General features: G+C 41.7%; 1 protein-coding gene across 1 annotated transcript in view; it reads left to right on the top strand.

Moving 5' to 3' along the window:
* Nucleotides 1-16,154, top strand: part of COG5 (component of oligomeric golgi complex 5) — a 190,224-nt gene that overhangs the window by 167,098 nt on the left and 6,972 nt on the right. The window contains exons 17-21 of the mRNA XM_075741876.1: nucleotides 58-161; nucleotides 1,550-1,787; nucleotides 10,338-10,414; nucleotides 10,915-11,041; nucleotides 11,594-11,673. Of these exons, the coding sequence (XP_075597991.1) occupies nucleotides 58-161; nucleotides 1,550-1,787; nucleotides 10,338-10,414; nucleotides 10,915-11,041; nucleotides 11,594-11,673 (626 nt within the window). The remainder of the gene's footprint in view (nucleotides 1-57; nucleotides 162-1,549; nucleotides 1,788-10,337; nucleotides 10,415-10,914; nucleotides 11,042-11,593; nucleotides 11,674-16,154) is intronic.

Here is a 16,154-nt window from a genome sequence, read left to right as displayed (position 1 = left end):
TGCAAATGCTTCTAGTTGCTGTTTTCTTACTTCTGCCTTTTTCTAATTCTATTTTAGGCAGTCCATGATCTAATGGGTAGTGCTGTTCAACCATTACTGAACTCTGTAGGAGATTCGGTAGAAGCTATTATCATCACTATGCACCAGGAAGATTTTTCTGGGTAACTAGAAATATTTTTTACATTTACCATTGCTTTAGTAAGACGTCCAGCATATGCATAATAGATTGTTATTGCCACGATGTCCTTGGAGCAAGAGCGCTTGTTTGTTGAGGGGAAGGCGATGTTTTATGGTCAGTGAACACAGAAAGCAGAATTACGCCTATCTATTGAAACAAACGAATCAGGTAGCATCTGTCTTCTTCCCTTTTTTTTTTTTTAATGTCATATCTGTTGAGTAAAATTCATTTTAAATAGAAAAATAAAAACAAGCAGAGGCCATTTTGTGCTTAAAAAAAACCCTTTGCTTTCAAAACTTATTTTTTGTTGACACTCTTCAGAACTGTCATTGTTTGTGTTTCTCAAAATAAAGCATATAACCTCTGATTCAAAATTACACACAAATTTTTCTAAAGTATTATTGAGTATGAAATGGTTCAAAAAGTCCATTTTATTGAAAGCTCAGATTTAGTGTATTATGCTATTTTCCCATAGCAGTTCAATTAAAATTTCCAGTATCCTGTATCTGCAAAGATCTTGACTCTTGTCTATAATTGAGACTTCCTTCCTGAGTGTTATTTTGGTTGTTATCTCTGTTCTAACATTGCTTATATCATCATCAGATGTCCTGGTTTCTATCTTGGAAATTCACTGAAAATAGTATGTTTTCAGAGGTGTTCTAAATTTTCCTTTTGACTTTTTTTTAAAAAACAGTATTTTACCCTCTCCATCTTTCTTTTGCCACCACTAGCAAAGTACCTCTCTAGCTGGATAAACTGATTCCAGCCAAGGCTCAGTTTTGTTCCATGGCATGTATGCTCAGGTTGCTGACTTTGGAAGAGCTCTTTTGCCTGACTGTGATTCAAAGAAAGAGAAAAGTGATTGATTTCTGCGTCCTGTAGCTTCTGTGCTGCTTCTGTGATAATTAGATTAATTTTATAATCCCAGGTTTGGAGGAATCTAGGAAACAAATTCTATATGAGAACAGTCTTGGGATAGGCTAAACTAGTAACCCTGTGACATGTGCTTGTATTTTCTGATCCATTATTAGAGTTTCAAAATAACAACTGGGACATTTAAATTTTTAGGGGCTGGATTTGAGGTTTAGGCTCCAAGCTGGTGGAGGCTCTGCAAGTTGGGCAGGAGTGGGGTGATTTCCTTTATCTTGTTAGGATAGGAATGGCTAATAAAGAGATATTTTTTGACTACAGTTTCAGACCGCGCTACACATTCTTTATTCTGAGCAGAAATGAGACTCTGTAATTCATGCCATGACTTCATGGGGTAGGAAAAAAATTTAAAAGAATCCAGTAGTTTTTGGTTGTGTTTTAAAGATGAGTTTAGCTGTCCCCATTTCTTTTTTCTTTTCTTTTCTGTTTTTTTCTTTTCAGATCATTATCCAGCTCAGGAAAACCAGATGTCCCTTGTTCTTTGTACATGAAAGAACTACAGGGTTTTATAGCAAGAGTCATGAGCGACTACTTCAGACATTTTGAGTGTTTTTACTTTGTCTTTGATAACACTGAAGCCATGGCTCAAAGAGCAATTGAACTTTTCATTCGCAATGCCAGTCTAATAAGACCCCTCGGTGAAGGTGGGAAGATGCGGCTTGCGGCGGATTTTGCACAGGTACTCGTAATACTGATTTCTGCTTTCTACTGTTACTTCACTGTGTTTGCTGAAAAGTGTCAATACTTTTGTCCCCATCAAAGTATAAACAGGCAGTCATAGAGATCAGTGCATTCCAGTTCTAAACATCCTCTCTGATGAGATACTGCATCCTGAAAATGCATCCACTAAGTAGTTGAAGATCCCTTGTCACCGTAAGGCACATTCAGGGAGGTCTGACAGCTTCCTATCAAGTTACTGTTCCATTTAAATTCAGCTGCGTCTTGACATTTCATCCCGCTTGTCTGACCTCTTCGGTACGTCCATCATTTGCCACCATTCATTCACTTCATTCTTTCTCTCTCTTCTGATGGAATGGTGTGTCGCTTTCTTAATCGCCTTATATATCACAGTGCCCGCAGTGGTTAATCACTAACGCAGCTGTCTTGCAGTGTAGGAGACAAACTAAAGAAATACTAATATCCCGTGGAAGAACCGCCTTTTCGGTAACAGAAGGGCAGTTTTCTTGTGGGATTCTCTCCGTGACCTGATTGACCTACCTGCCTCTCAGCTTTACCTAGCTCTTGTACTGGACTAAAACATATAATAAAATGTCAGAGTAATATCCACTACTTGTCTGCATTATCTACTGTATTCAAATTTAATTCATCAATAGTAACACTCTGTGATTAACTTGCCAAAGAACACAGACATCCACTCGATTGGTCTGGGGGTCCTGGTTACTATTATCCAAGCAAAAAAGGGAGTTAGCACCAGCTGTCTGCATACTGAGCGCTGCTTTTGGCTGGTAGGTAACCAAGGTAGGAGAGGAATCACTGCCATCTCCGCTCCTGCTTGTGGCTGCTTTGTATCTTTTGTCTGTGAATTACATACTCCTGAGTAAGTTTTTGTATTCATTACTCAAACGTAGCAAATCAGCCTTTAGCCGTGGAAATTAAGAGGAAGTGTTCAATTGCTTTTAGTGGGAAGGTTCCGTTCCCTTCTTTATTTTGAAGACAATGACATAAAATTGGAAAACAAAGGAATCTTGACTCCTCCTCTGGAAGGAATATAGATAATTTTTGTAATTTATGCTGCAGTACTAAAGTTGTATAAATTTGGGAAATATCTTCACCTAATTCTACAGTAAAGAGCATCTGATCTAAGCACCTATTATAATAATACCAAAAATATAACTTGTTTATCTTTTTTAAACACTTATTTTTCTCATTCTGCCATGGGCTGCCTTTTAAGTGAAAACTGAAGGTATGTTTTCATCTGAGCGTAGGGGGATTTGCATGTCCTTCCCCACTGTGCTGAGTATAACTCCTGAATGGACAACTATGTAAAGATAAATGTTCTGATTTCTCTTCTTTTGTATTGTGGAAGAAAAAAACCCAGGTTTTGAATTCATTCTTGCCTTCTGCCTTCAACTGATGCTGCATCTGGAGATGCCTTATGTTTTTCTCATCTTCATATTGTACCGTATTTTTGGCTTGTTTAAAAGTGGGCTTAAGACAAGAACTGGCTGTGTCCACCCAGCCCCATTCAGCCACCTCAACGCTCACTCTGTGCCTCAGCATCTCTGCACTGAGCTCCTTAGGGCTTCCCAGGCTGCAGAGGGGCTGTAGTGTCCAGAACGGCCTGGACGCTATGTCCTGTTGCTCAGGATAACAGGAATAGAACTGAAACATTTTGTGTACGAAGGCTGCCTTAGGCCCATGTTTTCTAGAGGGTGTCTGCCCCTCCGAAAAAAATGGTGGTTTTGGGGGACGTGCCCAGAACACCAGCTCCTGGTAGCCCCACTGGGGAGATTGTAGCTGCTCTGACCCGGCCAGGAGTCCTGGGCACGTTTGCTGAAATGTGGCTGTAATCCTGAACAGGACTCAGTTCCTTTCCATGCCGTCATTCCCATAGCACCTGGCTTTGTCAAGGAAAAGACTTGATTCCTTCAAAGAGAAGGGGAGGTTGCTCCTGCTCTGGGCTGAGGAGAGCAGGCAGCAGGTATTCAGCTGGGCTGCTGGCTTGATGGGAAGGATAAACTTTTCCAAATGCCCATAAATGCTGCGTGCAGGGTTTTTTCAGTCCCAGAAAGGCACTGCACTGTTGAACTAAAGCCAAACCCAAAGGAAAGGACCTGCCTGGAAAGACACTGTGTGTGTAGGAGGAGGTTCGTTTATAAACCATTTCTACTTGTGCTCTGGCTTGTAGAGTCATTTCGGATTTTCTGTACTCAAAAAGGGTTACATGTTCCAGCTTAAAACTGGCTTTTGAGATTTAAAACCCCTTTTGGTGTTTTGGGGTTACTTGCAAGCAAAAGATCTGGGCAGAAAGTTGTCCAGAAGCTTTGGTTAACTTGAGATCCTATTATAAACATGCATGCAGTAAGTCAAATAATCTTGGGTTGCATCAGATTTTAGATATCTCGTTAGATGTGCTTGTGCACATTTCTTTCAGGGCACTCAGAGTTACAGCTGCCTTATCCTAGGCAGAATAGCTTTGGCTGAGAGTCAGGTTTGAAAATTTTTGCACTACAAATGTGTTTTACTGATAAGTTGCCCCAAAATAACAGGTGTCTACACAGAAGGGGGAAAACTGAGGCTTCAAGTTCTCTTCATTCAAAACTGGGTTCGGTGAGGTGCACAACAGCCAATTTTCTTGAGTAAGGCTCAGCTACTTATACAGTTAGGAATTATTGTTGTAATTCTGTTGAATTCTCTGTCTTTCCTGTTTCCAGTGTCAGTATTACATTTTGCTACCTTATGCATTACAGATATTTCAGCAGTAAGACTAGTTGTGTGCTAGTGTGGCAGCTGTAAGCAGAGGTATGATAGGCTTGAAATATGCCTGAATATCATTAATATGATTTCATGAAGATCAGTGCTTACAGGAACACAGAAACATTTTAAGCCCTAGAAAATGTCTGCGATGCCACAAGGTTGTTATCACACACTGTGCTGTTCCTTGGGACTCTCATTGTTTGAAATATTTCCAGTCTACAGGCTGAATTCACCTCTTTTCATGCTCTCAGTTTTTATGCAGACAATTGCACAAGATTTCTTTGCAGTTCACTCCTATAAATTCGTGGATCAGTTTGTTTTCATTCGCTTTTGTATTTCTAAGGTGACCATAATTCAGTATTCGCATATGTAATAATAAATTTCACTTCTTGATTCAGTACTAGTCAGACTGAAAAAAGTATTCTAGAGGCAAGCAAGCCAGCAAGCCCTGATAGTTTTTCAACATTTATGTTTCTGGGGAGTACCAGTTCTTCTCCAAAGGACCTTTTAACTTGCCTGGGATTCAGAGTTGTTACAGCACACTTTGGGATCGGTGGCTTGTAGTTCAGGTCATCTAAAACCCGATGGAAGGACTGGACAATGCAGCAAAGAATGAAATAGAAGCACGATCAGTTGAGAAGTGAACTATTCAAGTGAACTATTTTTACAGGTCCTGTTTGAGTTAATACTATTCTGCATATATTAACCTGCATATATTTGTTATCTGGGTGTGATTTATAGTTGGGGTTTTTGGCATTGTTCAGTACTGTGTTCGGACAGTTTTGATGGGGCATAGTTAACACTGCCAGCAACTCTTCAAGTGTTTTTACTGTAGAAGTTGACAATGCTAAATTCCAGTATCTGTTTTCCTGATTCAATATGTGACATTAAAATAGCAAGAATATTAGGCATTTAGGTTTGTAAAAATATAAACAGATTTGCTCATTTGATCAAACACGATGATACAAGTGTAAAAATACTTTTTATCATTTTTCCTAAAAAATTTCCTTTCTAGTTTCTACAAAGAAATGAGAGAAGCAGAATGCTGTAGTCACAGTCGTAGTCATAAGCACAGAAACGACTAAAGCTAAAATGCACTTAAAGTTTAATGCTATCTTCCTGGAAGGAGGAAATCATTTTCAGATGTGTGATATTTTGGAGGTATTACAGCTGAAGGTTTACTTAAACATCAACAGTTTTGGAATTGCTGCATGGGGGAGAAATCAAATTCCACATCCCTTCAAGGCCAGCTTCTTTCATATAATAGTTCAGAGCTCTTCTGCTCCCGTGCTTGTTAAAGCATTTTCTCCTAGTGAACGGCTAGAAAAAAGTATTTAGAGTTAACATTTAAAAACTTGGAATTCATCTTGGCCAGGAGGAAATGTAATTGCTAAAAATTTAATGTTAAGATTTTCCAACTGAAAAAACAGCTGTTTAGTAATGAGAGATCTTCAAAATACCACAATAGGCACTAAACAGTAACTTCACTATGGGGTTTTTCAAAACGCTCTTCAATATATATGCATTATCTCTATCTAGACCATGTATTAACTTCACCCTTGGGTTGCTGAACATAATCCAATTAGAGAAGCCAGCCATGTGATGTATTTTTTACAATATGGCTAGCCAGTGAATAGTTCAACAGATAATTGACCATCTAGCCATGGGCTATGTCAGGGTCATATGAGAAGAAAAGATAATACAGCTTTTTTGGGCTTAGAGAACAAGAATCACTGAGAAGAAGCATACATTGGGCAAGAGCCTGCCACTGTGTTCTGCGAAGCATAACAAAATAACATGAATAAATCATGGAAAAGCAATGGGTTTTGAACAAAGTTAGAAGAAACGAGGCAGAGTCATTAGGCCGCCTTCTGTTCCAGCTGTCCCTTGCTTTTCAGCAGCACGTGCACTTTCTAGTGATTCTCTTGGATCCTGTGTTAATGATAATCTCAGATTAATTGATCAAGCCTCTCTGGTTGCAGATTACTCCTTGGACACCTCATTTCTCACTGAATCTAACCTGGACATCTGAATTTTCAAATATGCAATTCTGGGAGAGAAATTTGGAGAAGAAACAAAAAAGTCTAGTCATCCGTACATATGTAAAGCCCGTAGGACGTGGCTGTATGGAAGGCCTTGCACACATGATACAAATACTGGCTTGCAAACAGCCAAAAACATCGCCCAACCTGTAAAAGCTCACCAGAATGCTTTGGAAACTATAGCTGTATATCATAGCAAAAGCTGCTACAGTATAAACATGCTGCATGAATCAACAGTTGATGCAGCTTCAGGTGATGACAGGTAGCAAAACCAAGAAGTGATGTATGCTCTATCCTCTGCCCAATTCCAGCACCTTAAAACCAGCAGCTGTTCCCAGCCGAACAATTCCTCCCCAGCACCCGCTCCCGGGCCAGCGGTGCCGGCTGGCATGATGCTCGGCAGAGACACAGAACCCCGCACAGTGGGCCTGCAGAAATGAATGTAACAGCAGAAAGATGCTGTAGCATCTCACTACATCATTGGGCTCAGACAAATATCTAAAATTCAAGTGAAGGAAACAATCTTAGTTGTTATGCGAAGTATAGTTTTTATTGGAGAGATTGGTTTATAACACATAGCAGGCTAGTGTTGCAAATAAGAAAAAAAAAATTTCTGTGGTTTATGTACATTTTTACCACATTAGTTTTCACTCATTCCCACTCTTCATGAGTCAATTTGAGATGGTATAGTATGCTGCAAAGATTAAAAACAATTTTTTTCTTTGGCAACTAGTACTTCACGAATCAACCATCTGCTGCCATTAAATCTATCTAGTTCTAGCAATACTAATAATTTCCTACAGTGAATAAAGGTTGAAGATGAAGTAACAGAATTTTCCAAAGTAAATTTTATTCTTTAGTACTTCAGACTAAAAATGTTGATTTATGGAAACTGGCAAGTATGTTCAAGGGAAATCATTTAAATTTGTTTTAATAAGGAATTGGTTAAGCCGTAGAAAGTTTCACTTACATCTCATTACATCATACTATGTTTCAGGAGTGAAACAATAATTTAAAACTTATTAAGCAAAACTATATTATGCTATGCTGGGATTTCTCTCCCCTCATGAGTACAGCTTGGTTTATGCATCTCTGTTTCTACAAGTCAGACTTGCAGTTTGTAGCCTGTTATCAAATTCTCTAAAGCACCTAAAAGAATTATCTTCTCCCTGGTTCTTCACAGCTACAAGCCCACGGCTCCCACTAGAGCTGGGACACCAGCTCCTGCAGGATATCGGTTACTTCCCGCTGCCCCTAGCTAATACTGATCCCCAAAAAGAAGCTCTGGAGAAATCCGAGTCTTGCTCCTATTTGTTTTTCAGGATCTGCAGGGATCTTGTGTCATGATGCAGCAAAGCCTACTTAATTAGCTCTGCTTTTTTGGCTGCTTGCTCCTGATCCTGTGCAGCGTGCTGGCCTCTTGGCTCCCATACATGCTCAGAAGTGTCCCGGGGCACCTGGGGAACAACATGCTCAACTTGTTCTAAGCTTCATCGCAGTTTGGAGTTGGAGCACCTCCCTGCAGAAACCCTCAGGGGTGTGCACTCAACCTGGCTGCCTTGTGCCGGCCAGTTCAGCACAGGGCACAGCAGCTGATGGCTCCTCCTCAGGCGTGGGGACGTTGGCTTCCCACGGCATGCCTTTTGCCACTTGCTCAGGACCTGCAGAGCTGGGTTGTACGTGCTCTTCAGCATAAGAAACAGGAACCCCTTGCGCCTGCATGTGGGAGAGGTGTCCTAGCTCGCAGGCTGTGAGGGTCATGGGGACAGGGCAGGGATCCCACCCTGCTGGAGAAAAAGGGCCGGTTCATAGCCTAGGCTAGAAGATTTGGGGGCCAGAAGGGCAGCAGGCAGGCGGGAGCCCGGCTGTTACCCAGGGCTGGAGCAGAAGACAAAGATCCTTATTCCTGCTTACTGGACTTTTAGTCATTTTCTGCTTCTGCGAGTTTCATCTTAATATAAAATGCAGATTCAAGTGGCCTGCAAGTGCTTGATGCGGGGCATGTACTCCAAGGTTTCTAGGCTCAGGGAGCGGCTTTGCACTGCTTGGAGGCTAGCTCTGTGGGGCTTTCCCCATCACCTTTCGGAGGTACCATCCTCTCCTTGCCTGTAGACAAAGCGTAGGTGCCAGGGTTAGGCCCTCTGGATTTCCCAGCTTTGTCTGACTGAGTGTCATCTGGGGGGATACAACGTGACCCACCTGACCTACCTCAGATGTCTGCCTCGGGGAAAGATGCATCACACCCCAGGAGTGGCCATCTCTCTTCACTGAGTATGAAGAGAACCCGTAGATGTTGAGAAGTAGGTGAGATGACTCCCATCCTGCCACCTGCTTTTTAAGTTGCATGTCTGAAATATATGGCCTTGATTTGCATTAATTGCTAATTTAATTTCTTCTGGGTTTAGATGAACTATGGCATCATAGTTCACCACACTTCTTTCTTGTTTCTGCTGGAACCCCAGCACAGTTTCGTGCTCTTGGTGAAGCTGGTGGCTCAGCAGCCAGCTCTGTCTGAGGAGATGCTACGGCTGGAAAGAATAATAGTATTAAAGACTTCACTGTGAAGAGTGTCGTATCACAAATGCTTTGAAACTCGTTGAGTCATGTTACTTAAATGGGAAGCTCATTGTATGGTGTTTTTGATCTTGTTACTTATTTTAGCTCTCGTCCTTTGAAACTTAGCTTAATTGTGCATTATGAGGAAATCAAAGTCTGAATAGTCTTTCAAGTTGGGGATTTTAAAAAACGTACGCTGAGAATAAAGCTTGCATCCCTCTGTTGACTGACATGTCAGGAATGCAAAAAATAAAGACTTAATCCATTACTTTACCTATGGGTTTTTTTGAGTGGTGGTGTTTCTATTAGTAATTGGCTGAAATTTTGCCATGTAATGTTCATGTTCAGTGTGGGATCTGGAAGTGAAATTGTTCTTCCTCACTTCTGTGTCCCTCACTGTTAATGAAGAGCCTGCGACAAAATTGAGTCTCACGTGAATGATGTAAAAACCCAAGCGGAGCCTGGCTCTTGTTCAAAAAGGCAGGTTAGCTCCAGTGCTTAAAAAACAGAAAGTGCTTAAAAATTGTTTGTTTTTAAAGATGGCTGCTGGAACTCAGAGACCGAACAGTCTGAAGTATGAAAATAATGCTCTTACTGATGCTGTTTTCCCTGTGATTCCATATGACCCTGTGGCAATAGGTCCCAGCTGCCTCCTATTTAATCTGCCTAGGTTTTGTGCCCCAGAATTTGGGGCCGAGTGTTCAAGAAGGAATCACTTTAACCTCATCCTTCACCAAAAGAAAGGGTGCCCAGCTGAAATGGGTATGCATTTTTACTGCTTTAGGAGTGGTTTGTGGAGACCTGCCTAGATTTGCTTTCTTCCCAGGCTGCCGTCAAATTTTTGGGGTATTGACCTAAGTGCTTCCTCAGGAAACTCATTGCCAACAAGATAAACCTGCTGCGAGAAACAAAGCTTCTGTCTCAGAAAGCTCAGGAGACGCCTTCTGTTCTTAGACTATCGCTGTCTTTTGTCATGGGATGCTCGCTGTGTTGCCAAGAATAAGGCAAAAGTCTTGGCTTGGGCAGCGCAGTATGAAAGGAAAGGATAGCTTCTTGGCTCAAATTCTGCCACCAGCGAGAAGCCAGTGACTTGCTCTGCAAGTTTGGATTATTGCTTAAAGGCAGGCTACTCCAATACTAAGTTTTATGGTTTTGGGACATCCTAATTCAAATGAAAATGCTCGTTTTTGCAGATGGAGTTAGCAGTAGCACCGCTGTGTCGGCGAGTCTCTGACCTAGGAAAATCTTACAGACAGCTGAGGTCGTTCAGGTGAGTTGCAGTCGCAGGAACTGGCGATTGGCAGTGTGACCAAACTGTGTTTCAAAACTGGTTTATTACCTCATGTTAGTTCTGATTGAACTGAGAGCTTTTTTGGCAACACCCACCTGAAAATTAGAAATAGATTAAAGTTCTTTTAAATTTTATGCAGAGTATAACTATGATTTAACAATCTTTGTCATGCAAATGTTGGCCAAATTGTACTTTTTTGTGTTGCTTTCAGTGCAACTTCTGTATGACAGTGAGTTCTATAGTTACCTTAAGTGTTTTCACTGGAATATAAAATTCACAGTCCTGTGTTGTTTAATTACAATAGGCAACTTGTGTAAATTTTTACAAACTGAACCTGTGTTGAAAACCTAAGATGCAGACTAGTGGAAAAAAATGAGGTGATTCTATCCTAACGCAATATTGCCACCATATAGGCATTTTTCTAAAGCATAAGATAAGCTTTGTCTTCCTTTCACAAGTATATCATTACATTTTTCCAGACCGCTGCTGTTCCAGACCAGTGAGCATATTGCCAGTAGCCCAGCTCTGGGAGAAGTTATTCCATTCAGCATTATTCTTCAGTTCTTATTTACAAGAGCACCACCAGAGTTAAAATCACCCTTCCAGGTAATAAAATCAACCTGTCTTTCCTCTTGAGATGACCTAAGGACAAATGAACGTTAGAGTTCGCCCTAGTTATTTTAGTTAGGAAGTATTCAAGCTCATGATTTATACGATTTGTTAGCTTTTGTTTTTATTGTGGCAAAGGTGTTATGGTCATTGAGTTCGTATTTTGATTAATTAACAGTAGGAAGATGATAACCTGATTTTAAGTAGACTCTCAATTCTTTAATATTCTGTCAACTCATAGAAGAAACTGCAGGTCTTATCCCAGACTGCCTGGATCCTGCTCATGTAAGATGCGGGAAATCTCCATTCAAACCTCTGTCAGAATTGGGCAAACAGCCGATGTAGGAGATCACCTCTGAGCTCCCAAATAACGTGTTGGGCTATTTCTGTTAATTGTCTCTGATTCCTTAACTCATTCTGCATCACTGCAGTATTAAGAGGGCCTCATGTGGCCTTCATTTATGTCATCTTTGATTCTGAAGTTGATGTGTGTGTTTCCTTTTTCACATTTATGTGTAATTGGTGTTTGTTTGTGTTTCTCTGTATCAGAGGGCTGAGTGGTCCATTGCCCGCTACTCCCAGTGGCTTGATGATCATCCATCTGAAAAAGACAGGCTTGCTCTCATACGGTAAAAATCATGCTTCTTTCTTCTCTACACTTATGATAATGGCAGAGTAACTTATCTGCACACCAGGGCTGGTCTTGAAAAGTAAAAAAAAAAGTGCTATAGGAGATGTATCGTAATTACCATTACCCTCTCTCCACTCATGGGATGAGTTGCAAATTGGGAGAATATAGAAGCTGAACCCTCCCCTCCGCCCCTGTACCCAAACCCTCCAGTGCCTTTGGAAGGAGCACATAATCCTCTTGCAAAAGAAGGAAACCATGCACAATGATGGTTTAAGCTCATACTGTGCTTTAGCAAAACTGCCTCTCAACTGTTGGAAAGTCAAGGCTGCAGCTGTCCTGTCTTCTGTATCAGGAAAGAGAAGCTGTGGAAGCTTAAGCAATGAAAATGTAGCTAGGAATTTAAAAACAGAAGACCGTTGTTGCACCCCTGTAATGTTGTTACTCAGAAAATCAGCCCAGGGTCTTTAGGAAGTGATAATTATGTCAGATTTCTTAGGTCTTCCTGGGGTAGATGACTTTACAGCTAAATACTATTTTGCATCTTAAATGTTAGGAAAAGTTGTAGAGTCTTGTTTTTCAAAACAAGCAGATTTTAAAGTATGTTAGAGAGAACAGATGTGTTGTATGAACATGACAAAGCCAGCCTGAGGATCCAGAGGATTCAAGGCTCAGATGATCATTTGGCTCCTAATGCCCTAACTCTTCCAGCCATCCTCTCGGTGTCCTATCCTGACCTCGCTGTCACCCACTCCAGTGGCAGGGGAAAGGTTGTCATGCAGAGCTTGGCCCGGAAGCCAACTCTGTCCTTGAACTTCTGTGCATGAATGTTGCCAGCTTTTGCTGAAATCATAAAGCTGACTTTTAAGTTCCAGCCAGCAGTGGTTGTGCTTGAGAAAATCTACCATTATCTGTCCACACTTTCAAAGCAGCCAAGAGGAGTCTGCTATAAATATTTACAGTTCTTGGAGCTGATAGCACCATACAGCCCAGTGTAGTGCTCGGGCCAATTAAGAAAATGCTAGTTGATCACTAGTAGATGTTAGTAGGATTCATTTCCAAAATATTAAAATGCAAACTATGTCTTTTCATATGTGTATTAAAAGAGTAGTTTTTGAAAATCATACGTGTCGTTAGTCCAGTTTGGGTACAAAACTAGGTTTTCTTGAATCTCAAGCCATGACATCTTGAATTATAGGGAAATGGTTAACAGATACAGGGCTGATACAGCTGTATATGTAACTTAGTTATGAATATTTTGATTGTCATTTCTGTCCTGATAGTACTGGCAAAATTGACAATGTTGAATTTCAGATATGTTACGGAAAGCCAAGAATGCAAATCATTTGAGAACTGATGGGATTTTGTTCTCTTCAATCCTTTTACACAAATTTGAAAATACCATCCTTAAACTACAACACATTTTTGTCTTTGCTTGCAATTAGACTTCATCCAGACTGATTTGGTTAATAGGCTTGCTGGTGGTCATGTTCAGACACTGATAAATTGCTCTGGCCATGGAGGTATTAAGGGACAGGCCTTGGGACAAGGCTTTTAGGCAGAGAGTCATTCATTAGAGCAAGTAGCGTAGCTGGAATACTTAAGCTTTTCATTTTAATCCTTTCATTGAATCCTTTATTCATTTTACATGAGATACCACTATTAAAATATTTTTACTTTGTAATCTCAAGAATGTGCTGCTGCAAGGTGATCACTTGGCAAGGTTATCACTTGAGCATTTTACGGTGAGACTGTGGTCCTTTTGCTTTGTACTGTGGAGTGCTCGGACACCCGTCCTCCCAGGGCACGGCAAGGGCAGCTTTGAAGATCTGCCCTTCCCAAGGGCCTCTGTTGGCAATCCAGTGGCCGTTCCCTGCTCCTGGTATGCCGGAGCAAGGCTGTTTGTCACTGCCCACGCTTGACTGCTTCTCCATCCATCCATCCCCAGGCCCACTGCTTGCAGGCACCACTCGTGCAGCTCTGCTGAGCCGCGTGAATTAACTGCACCGGATTTGTCGAGCAGTGGTTTGGTTGGCAGCTCGTGTAGCACCGCACATCCGGGAGCAGAGAGTGGAGCTAGCTGACCAACGCTGAATGCAGTGGGTGAAGGAGGTGGTTCTCCCTTGCAGACACCGGTAACCTCTGTAGGCATTGCTGCATGCACTTACCTTTTTACCATCTCCTCTCATGCCTGTTAGTCATTGCTAAATAGGCCGGTTATCCGTACATAAGGCAGGCAAGCAAACGTCAGTCACTGGTATGACCATGTTTCACTCCTACTTTCTTTAATACTCTACTGGAAGATTTCTGAGCCTGCTCTTCATGTGTCTCATGTGAACCTAAGTTGAACTACAAGCTTCTTACTCATTTGTCTGTAATCTTTTATCAGTCACCCTCTTCAAGCTTTTTCCACCTGTAGTTGTTCATCTGCGCTAATTGAACCTTGGCTGTTTTGAGCCTTCAGATCCCTGCACTGGCCTACATCAAGAAATGATCTTTATGTTTGCTGCCACCTTGCAAATGGTAATTTTCTGCAGCTTCCCCTTGTAACAACTGTGCAATTACTCTAGGGACCTGCTGCTTAGATATTAATTTACTTGTGTTATCAGAATCCTTACAGCTTCATATTGAAGCTAATTGCAGTGTTTCTTCCGCTCTGTAGATCTTAAATGCTACATATGCAATGTGGTGTTAATGTTATGAATTAGAGCATTCTGAGCATTTTTCTGTAATTCTTTCTGCTTGTATCCAGCATGAAAGGTGGGATTTACCTGGCCAGAGGTATATCACCTAGACTGCCTTTATAGTCAACAGAGAGAAACAGGCACTGCTGGGGCTGATTCATCTCATCCTGAAGTAGGTACCTAAAATAGGTCAGTTGCGTTGTGTCCTGAAAGCTCCATTTTCTCTGCTCAGTGAAGTGAGCGTGGGCTGGGACACGGGAGCTCTCGGGCAGACAGCTGCCCTGCAGGCATTTAAAGTTAGGTGAGATGACCCTGCCGCAGGCATCCTCCTGGAGCGGGGATTGCGTTGAAAGGAGCACTGCTTTAAGCAGCCAGGGCACTTTTAAAATTTTTTTTCTTTTTAAATTAAGTTTGAAAACTCAACCTTTCTTCCATAAAGAAACCTTCCTGTTAGATGTGGCAGGATTTGAGCCAGCCTGAAGGACAGTTCATCCACCCAAGGGCCGAATTCTTATCTCTACCAGTCGAGTGTGGGTAAACTGCCCTTATTCAAGTTCCCTGTTGCTGGAGCAGAGCTGAAAGCCAGGCCCAGCGAAGGGTTCGTTTTCATAATGAGCTCATTTCCTGAGCCAGAGAGTGGCTCTGACCACTGCCCTGCCAGGGGGCAGGGACAAACGCCAGCTTGGGGACCACCAGGAAAGCCCCATCTGCGTGTTAGGTTCACTCTGGCTAGGCGCGGCAGCGCGACGGCTTCGCCGCAGACGGCAGAGCCGTGCTGGGTCACTGCTCCGCTCTCTTCAACCAAGCAAGCGGCAGCCACGCAGTGTGGCCGGAGGGCTGCTGCGTGCTGCCTGCGCTGCCTGCGCCTCTGAGCGTTCCCCCTGCCAGCACCAGGCCATTCATAAAACCCCTCGGTGTCAGTTCTGCTTGTCTGCCAACGCACAGTTCCTTCTATCTCTTTATTATGCAATCTGGAACAAACCAGAGATGTCTCTTGCTAATCTGGTGTCCTACAGATGATGCTGTTGGAGATTTAACTGTTTGGTTTTACCGTAACTTTTACAGCACTCGACTAAATAGATCTGGTGTCAGACAGATGTGCTTCTTACACAGCATATTTTCCATTTTCCTCTTTGCCCTGAAGTTTGCAGAGCAAACAGACTTTGTAAAGTACTAAAGAAAAGTCTTGGCCCTGCTGTCCTCCAGCTGCCCTGCTAATTGCTCGGGAGCTGAGGGCACAGGGTGCTTTCCGCCGCAGAACAGAAGGATGATTCCTGCCTCTTCTGAAGCTTACAGTTTAAATCAGGCTTCATTTGACCGAGTTCGAGCCCAGGAGGGTAGTGCTAGTATTCACAGTTCCGTGTAAAATTAACTAATTAATTAGAGTAATTCTAAATTATATGCATTAAGATCCCTTTAAGAACCACAGCCCAAATCATACACTTTTTTTCCCCTGTTAACTGTAGATATAAATCTTCATGGGTTGAAATAACATTTTAAAAAATAACTATCTGGGTCTTATATAATCAGCTTGTCCTGATTTCCAAGAAAGCTCATGTTTTTGCTCAAGCAAGTGAAGTAATTTAATAAGTGCTTTAAAATCCTTTTCCTTATGTGGGAGGGCATCTTAAACTTAGATATTTTTTTTCCTTACTTCTTATGGCATTTTTAATGAAGCATTAATATATGCAGAACATCCCACCAACCCTCTTTCCAAAGCTCTCTTTTACAAACAATATTTGTAATGTATACCATAGCTTGTCTTTTAAAATAGAAACAGATTGCTGAACAGGTTTTA

Source organism: Balearica regulorum, chromosome 1 (assembly GCF_011004875.1).
Source record: "Balearica regulorum gibbericeps isolate bBalReg1 chromosome 1, bBalReg1.pri, whole genome shotgun sequence".
NCBI classification, from domain to species: domain Eukaryota; kingdom Metazoa; phylum Chordata; class Aves; order Gruiformes; family Gruidae; genus Balearica; species Balearica regulorum.
The sequence above is the reverse complement of the archived record's forward strand: the minus strand, read 5'-3'. Positions and strand labels throughout refer to the sequence as shown.